Source organism: Archocentrus centrarchus, chromosome 14 (genome assembly GCF_007364275.1).
Source record: "Archocentrus centrarchus isolate MPI-CPG fArcCen1 chromosome 14, fArcCen1, whole genome shotgun sequence".
NCBI lineage: Eukaryota > Metazoa > Chordata > Actinopteri > Cichliformes > Cichlidae > Archocentrus > Archocentrus centrarchus.
In genome coordinates, this window is record NC_044359.1 from 31068873 (window position 1) to 31076915 (window position 8043).

Sequence of the window (8043 nt, forward strand, 5' to 3'; positions counted from 1 at the left end):
TTTGCTTACAATCATTACACCCTGGAAAAGGAACAGTTCAAAGAAATCATTAAAAGCCCAAAATTACCATTCATGCCCATGATGAGTGGATGCAGACTTCTGACCACAACTATACGATATTACAATAATAATAATTAATATAATCATTATTATTATTATTATCTGTGAGCTGTATTAAGCTGTTGAGTAACATGGAGCACGGTGCTCCCAGAGCTGAGCAGTATAAGGCACAGATGCACACGCCCACAGCGTATCTGCAGCATCGTGGTGCACCCATGCTCTGCCCTCCTCTGATCCAGGGACAGCTTGAAAACCGGCAGCATGGAGCACATGTCCTCTCCGGTCAGATTCCACAGCAATAAAAAAGGTAAGTCTATAATACCGTAAATATATAGCCTACTGAACAAGGCTGCCTCACATTTTAATTGGAATTAGGCTATATGGATACTTTCAGAAAAGAAAATTTGCTCAGCCAATTTAAAACTCACTGAAGCTGCAGCCCGTGATCATCCTGCAAGGATTTATATGTGTTAAGGTTATTGTATTCTTGAACTCATCTTTTCCCATCTTATTCACTGTAATTCATCACTTTATCTGTCTGTATAAACAATGGGCTGCAGTGTTTTATGGGTCATTTAGTATTTTTCTAGTATTTTTTTTATTTGAGTTCTGCATTTTATTTCAAATTTCCTTTACTGATATCAGGGCGTGTAGTAAAGCTGCCTATTTATTTGCATGTGTCTATTTCAGTAGCATTGTGCAGCCTGTACTGCAAACGTGAATGCATTTTGATAAATATTATATGTTTCCCAATTTGCATTTGCTGCCTGCTCTCCTCAAAAAAAAAAAAAAAAAAGCTTCAACTTTCTCGGGCAAGGAGGTAGGACAATTGTGTAGAGTAGCCTGTAGATGTAGAGTTTGTTAGAGCTTATGTGTCTGTATGTGTGTGTGTGAGTTAAATCTCCAAACCCCCACCCTGCCAGAGCATTAGAAGCTGGATTAAGCCTGCTGCAAAGTTTTGTGGGTAATAAGAGCTGACAGGTAGAGGGATGCCAGATGAACCCTGGTCAATCCAGCAGCAGCGTGGCCGGTGCTTTTCTGCATTCCTCTGACCACTTTAACAGTGCAGTGTGTTTATCTTGCATAAAGCAGGTGGAGGCTCACTGTCCTCGCCGCTCAGCATAGCAAACAGTCACTCTGTGGAGAAGCAGGTGTGGCGTAAGGTGTTGTAAAACCTCAAAAACAGCACAAAAACATAAAATTCAGTTCATTTTAAATAGATACACTTTCCACACTGAAAGATCCCAACAAACTGGCACTCACAGCTGTTGTGAGGATATCCTGTTTGACTCTATTGTTTACTAACCTCCAGCTTCAAACTGCCTCTGCAACCTGCCTGGACAGATGGAGGAGGGCATTTGTGAGGGTGTAATGAGATCAGAGGTCAGAGCTAATCATCGAAGGGTTTAGTCTACTACTACAAGAAAAGACAGGCGCTCATCATGCCATGCATTCAGAGAGCATCAAACATATACACAGATAAATGTGCTTTGAATTGTTTCCTGGTTATATTAACTCGTTAAAGATATTAAAACCTCATGATTTTGGGTGTTCCACTGTAATTTAAAAGTCACGGCATCATGACAGGAACAGAGATCACTCCCTCATGGTTTCCTTCAATTAGCATTTTAGTAAATTTCAGATTCTATTCTTTGCTACTTTTCACTTGACTTTAAAAGTTATTTATGTCTTCTTGTCAGAGCATTGTGACACGCTGGTCCTGGAACAGGTGGCTACTGTGTAAATTTGAGTTATTAAGTTAATTCCTCCGAGGACAAAGAAAATCTTACTGGCCTGCTTTGAGAAACCCTCTGTCTTCTCACAGCAGGGAGTCTGGAGTGTGTAATGTTATGAGATTAACATGCAGAGTATTTGTGCTGCCTCCACTTATATGTGTTAAAGTCAAAATACCAGCTTTCTCACTGTAACACCTGTGTGCTGGTTTTCCTTGTCCCAAAACAATGAAGTCAACCCGACTCTGCTCAGGAGCAGACAGTAGAGACACAACTGACAGCAAAGCATAAAATAAATGAATAGAAAATAAACAACACGTGATGAATGCAAAAATAATGAGTATTTAAATCAGTAAATGTGATATTTCTTTAGTTCACAGTGGCTCGTTTCTGTAGTGAATGTTTTCCAGAGCAGAGTCTGACTTTTCTCCAGCTTCCTCTCTTCTTTTGTTTGACTGCAAACCTGAGGCTTAGATTACACCGGAGTCCACGGCTCAGCTCCGAGGCCGTGACAAAAATGGAAAGGACACAGCAGTGTGTGATGGATTTGACTATGACTTATAATAAAATTAAGCAAATTAAGAAAACACATTTAAATATTGTGTGTGATGATATGCAGGGTGCTGTGGAGCAACCGCAGCTGGAGCAGCTTCTATTGTGCTTCCCCGGCCCAGCGTTACTGAAGTACCTGCAGGAGAACAAAGAACTCTGCACCAGCATAATTAGGCAGAGGCTGCCACAAGGCTCTGCTGCACCTAATTTAAAAATGATTTCAAAAAGAGGAAGCTTAAAAATTCAAGATTCAAAAAAATTCAAGCTTTTTTTTAGTCCTCAGTTCAAGCTTGTTGTTCCTCGTCTATTTTTATTGTACCTTTACAGAAACGATACCAGATCACTAGCTCGTTAGTTTTAATTAGACAATAGTCATTTTTGCAAGACTTTTGGTGATCAGTATAAGACTATACTGCTTTCTGCCCTAGCTGTCCAGCCTGTCCATAAGGGACCAGGAGGAGATGCGTTTTCCTTACGCCATGAGGGATCTGCCTCTTCTGTCTCACTCTGGTGAACTGCACCAGATACCAGGCCACCGTGAAACAGAAGGAAATGAGACTCCGACCAATGGGAGACACCACAGCCTTCCCGGGACTCCTTCTCTGGCCCGCACTATCCCCTTCCACCCTGGTGGCTCTCCAGCGGTCTCTCCCAGACAAAATTATGTGAGACTGGATCCGGAATTTCAGCATCTATCGCTGAGGAAGCAGATTGTCTCTCAGGTGTCTCTGGATTCTCCGCTCAGCCCCTCCATGCGTCCGCGTAGCCCCTGGGGACGCTTCGACCCCTATGACTCTCCTGAGGTGTGTTTTTTTGCTATGTTTTCTGTATACGTTTCTAAAGTTACACTAAAAGTTTGTTGCCCAGATCTCTGTGTACGTCTTAAAAACCTTACACCCACTTTCAGTATTGATTCCACAGTTTGCAACTCCTTCATTTGTCTTTCACAGTTAGTTAACACAGAGGTCAGACATCAATTTTCACACTAAAAAAAAAAAAGTGTTAAGCCAGTGTGGTTATCACAGGTGTCTGGCCCTCGAAGTGCACCTTTGCTGAGCTCTAAAGCTGAGACGGTCTGTAGTTTCCTTTCCTGTCTGCTCACCCAGTCTGTTCACTGATGCTTCTGGGGCAGAGGGAAAACCAGGTCCCATGATGCTTTGCAGCCCAGGGTCGGACTGTGAGTTCAGTCATGGCTCATATAGTGACTACCATGTTGCAAGCACATAATACATGTTTATTTCTTCAGCACAAAAAGTGCTTATTGAAAATCAGCATTCAGCAAGCAAAACTAGAATTAAAAGCAATGCAAAAATTTAAGAGCTCAACAGTTAAAAAGAAAACAAGAGGAAAAAAAGTGAATTTAAACCGACACAAATGATAAGAAAAATATACAGAAAGAAGTGCGATGAGTTATCAGTAAGGTTTGAAATGCTACAAAGGGGAAATCCAGGCATATCTGTGAGGGGACTGATCACCAGTCAGGACATGTCTGCGGCGGCCCTGATAGGTCAGAGAAAACACCAGCAAACAGAAAAATACTGCAAAAACACACAAAACACAACAGAAGTGTTTTTGTGATGGAGTAACTGCAGAAGCAGCAAGCTAACAGTAAATGTTATTTTCATTAAAGCAGGACATGTTTCATGTGTACGGTAAGTTTGTGTTTTCTTTCTTTAGGATCAGGACAAGGAGTACGTGGGTTTTGCCACATTACCAAATCAGGTCCATAGAAAAACAGTGAAGAAAGGTTTCACATTTACACTTATAGTCGCAGGTGAGTCCTCCCTTATGTCTTCATAAGTCCGATAGAGACTGTTATCCTGAAACGGACTATAATGTAATCAATCTTCTCAATCTCCTCTCCAGGGGAGTCCGGTCTCGGTAAATCCACACTCATTAACAGTTTGTTCCTCACGGACCTTTACAAAGACAGAAAAGTTCCTAATGCTGAAGGTGAGATTTCGTTTTTCAGTTTCTGTGTGGAAAAAAACTAAATCAGATGGTGCGTGCATGTTCATACGTGTCTTTGCACACGCTGTGCTTGCAGAGCGGATCAGTCGGACAGTCGCCATCATCAAACACACCATCGGCATCGAGGAGAAAGGGATCAAGCTGAGGCTCACCATCATAGACACACCGGGGTTTGGGGATGCCATCAACAACACAGAAAGGTGATCAGCTCCTCCTCAAAGAGGTTTGGTGCTTGAAATGTCTGAATTTAACTCGTGGTTTCACAAGCACGTGAAATACCGCTTTTCTTTCATGGCTCACGGTGGGCGCGTGCCACCAGGTTTTACTCGTTTATGTTTCTGCATCAGCTGGAGGCACGTAGAAGACTACATCGACCAGCAGTTTGAACAGTACTTCAGAGATGAGAGCGGGCTGAACAGAAGAAACATTCAGGACAACAGAGTCCACTGCTGCCTCTACTTCATCTCTCCATTCGGACACGGGTACGCTGACAAGCCAGACATAACAGCGTTGCAACAGTATCAGCTAAACTTTATTCAGCATCTTCTTTGGCATGTTTCTGTGTGTGGCTGTTTTTCTCTTGTCAGCCTTCGGCCTCTGGATGTGGACTGTATGAGGGCATTGCATGAAAAAGTCAATATAATTCCTGTGTTGGCCAAAGCGGACAGCCTGACTCCAGCAGAGGTCTGCAGAAAGAAGATGAAGGTATCAGAGCTTAGTTATACCAACATACACACACACAGAGCCACCTCATTAGGTGCTGTTCAATCAGCTGATCATGTAAACATGATAAAGACAGCATGCTGAAGTTCAAACCAAACATCAGAATGGGGATGAAAGGTAAATTCAGTGACTTTAAACCTGGCTTGGTTGTTCTCCCTCACAAAGAGAAACTATCCAGTGAGCAGCAGGTCTCTGGATAAAATGCCTTGTTGATGCCAGAGGCCAGAGGAGAATGGCCAGACTGCTTTGAGCTGGTAGGAAGGCAACAGTAACGCAAAGAACCACTTATTACGACCAAGGTGTGCAGAAGAGCATCTCTGAATGGACAACATGTTGAACGTTGAAGCAGATGGACCACAGCAGCTGAAGACTGCACCGGGTGGCGCTCCTGTCAGCAAGGAACAGGAAACTGAAGCTACAGTTTGCACAGGATCACCAAAATACAGATTGGAAAAACTTTGCCTGATTGAATCAGTCTTGATTTTTACTTCGGCATTCAGATGGTAGGGTCAGAACTTTGTATGAACAGGATGGATTCATCCTGCCTTGTATTAACAAGGCTGCTGCTGCTGCTGGTGGTGTAATGGTGTGGGGCATATTTTCTTGGCACAGTTCTGCTCTGATCCCAATCAATCTCCAATCTCTGTTGTATATATATTTTAATTTTCTCTGTTTCTCCATCTCATACATAATACAATGTGCTCCAGATCAGAGAGGAGATCAAGCAGTTTGGGATAAACATCTACCAGTTTCCTGAATGTGATTCAGATGAGGACGAAGACTTCAAGACACAGGAGCAGATACTCAAGGTCCCTCATTTCATTCAATAAGTTGTCATGGTTGACATGTGTCATCTGCTCTGTTTACAGTTTTTGTTTTGTTTTGCTTTTTTTGTTTTTTTGCTTGCAGAACAGCATCCCCTTTGCAGTGATCGGGAGTAATGTGCAGGTGGAGAGTAAAGGTCGCAAGTTCAGGGGTCGTGTCTATCCCTGGGGGGTGGTAGAAGGTATTCCACCCAAAATTATTTATTGTTTTCAGTTGTAACTTTTATTTATGTTCATTTTATTGGTAATTTTCATTGTTTTTGATTTACTTTGGCTTAATTATTACCTGTTGGAGTACTTGGCTGGTAACAAAGATCCAGTCTGAGGCTGTAACAATGTTGCTGTTGCACGGTCAGTGGAGAACCCGGCTCATTCCGACTTCCTGCTGCTGAGGAACATGCTGGTGAGGACGCACATGCAGGATCTGAAGGATGTGACGCGGGAAATTCACTATGAAAACTACAGAGCTCAGTGCATCCAGAACATGACACGCATGGTGGTGCTGGAGAGGAAGCGCAGGTGGGTGGAGACAGGATGCACACCAACACAGACACAGCCCAGCATCGGTTTCTACAATTCTTTATGTGTGTGTGTGTGTGTGTGGGTGTGTGAATTTGTGTTTTAGTTTGCGAGAGAAATATCAGGACGGGAGTGAGGCGGACTTTCCTCTGCCTCTGGCCATCACCGACACCGAGAAGGAAAGACTGATCTATGAGAAAGATGAAGAGGTGTGTTTCGCTTTGCTCCTTCATCCTTCATCTTAGTCATAAGAGCAATCAGCACTTATTTATTTATCTGCTTTTTTTTTTAGCTGAGGAAGATGCAGGAAGTGCTGGAGCGGATTCAGGAGCAGATGCAGCACAGCCAGAGAGGCGGCTGCTGATTCTCACCATACTTCCATGGAACAGGAGACAGACGAGGAGCGCCCAGCACCCAGAGGAGGCCTTGGCAATTAAAAATGAACAAGACATCAGCCAATTTGAAATTGGGTGTGTTTCTGGTTGTTCTTACTCAGGACAGCTTGCTGTGAGAATCGTGGCTGGAATCGTGACTTTCCTGAGATACAAGGAAAGGTTTCAGAGTATTTTCCCAGATCTAACTCCAGGCATGGAGCCCTTTTGAAAAGAACAATCAGAAACTTTACCTTAAAACAACACAGTCAGAAGAAGCAAGTCAGCAGGAGAACTGATTTGGATTTTGTGGAGTAACCAAAAACAGGGTTTCTTTAAGCAACTGTTTCAGTTATATGAGTTAAAAAAAAAAGAAATGCAAGTTTGTATTTTGAGTAGATTTTATCGGCCAACACTGCAGCATATTTATATAAGATTTTTAACATGAGGTATGGCCTCCTCTGGACATGATTCAAGCAGTCACACACACTGCAGTCAGTCACAGCAGTCACAGTCACAACGTTGGGACCACTGGTTTGGGCATGTGGGAAACTGAGCCAGTTCTGAGGTGTACAAAATGAGTTCATTTGTTAACGAGTAACCAAACCCACTGTTAACCAAACCAATCAGCCAGATCTGAAAACCACTCACAGGGTAGTTTGGGTGGAATTAAAATGATGTACTGAGAAGTGGATTTAAAACAAAGATTGAAAACACATTTCACACATAAAACATGCATTTCTTTTTTTTTGTAACAGGTATGTGTGTGTTTCTTTACTGTGTGGGATCACATCTTTATCAATAACCTTGATGAAAAAACTGCCACAAATGAATAATTCCCTCAGCAAATAAATTATTAAAAAGTAAATGTATTAACAAATATTTAAATGCTATATAAATTAACTTTTACTTGGATTTGCTTCTGTATTTTTATTAAAATTTGTAATGATCCCTCTATTCTGAGTGACTGAAAGCAAAAAGTGTCTCCCTCTGTCACTCTGACATGCCCAGTAGGTGAGAAGTTTCTTCATTGATGCAGTCTAACTCATTTGCATAATGAAACAGAAACACTTTTAAAAAACACTGGAAATTTCTTCTTTTTTAATGCATTTTTTAATAGTTTGGTTTCCATATTATACTGCCATCTAGTGGTCACTTGAAAAATGTTTAAACTAGAATTGTTTTTCATGTTTTCTTTTATTTCTTTTTCTTTGTTGTATTTTTAATGCTTAATTTTGCTTTTCCAAAGACAAAAAGTAAAAAAAAAAAATTCTTAAACCATCTAAGTAG

General features: G+C 41.7%; 1 protein-coding gene across 1 annotated transcript; it reads left to right on the plus strand.

The window, feature by feature from the left end:
• The first annotated feature begins 273 nt into the window (after positions 1–273).
• Positions 274–7668, plus strand: LOC115792209 (septin-5-like). Its single transcript, XM_030746653.1, has 13 exons — positions 274–367; positions 858–880; positions 2774–3148; positions 4023–4119; positions 4212–4298; positions 4393–4516; positions 4664–4798; positions 4904–5021; positions 5747–5848; positions 5949–6045; positions 6220–6382; positions 6489–6591; positions 6675–7668. The coding sequence occupies exons 1-13, from the start codon at positions 322–324 to the stop codon at positions 6744–6746; spliced, it is 1542 nt and encodes a 513-aa protein (XP_030602513.1). The 5' UTR covers positions 274–321; the 3' UTR covers positions 6747–7668.
• The last annotated feature ends 375 nt before the right edge of the window (positions 7669–8043 follow it).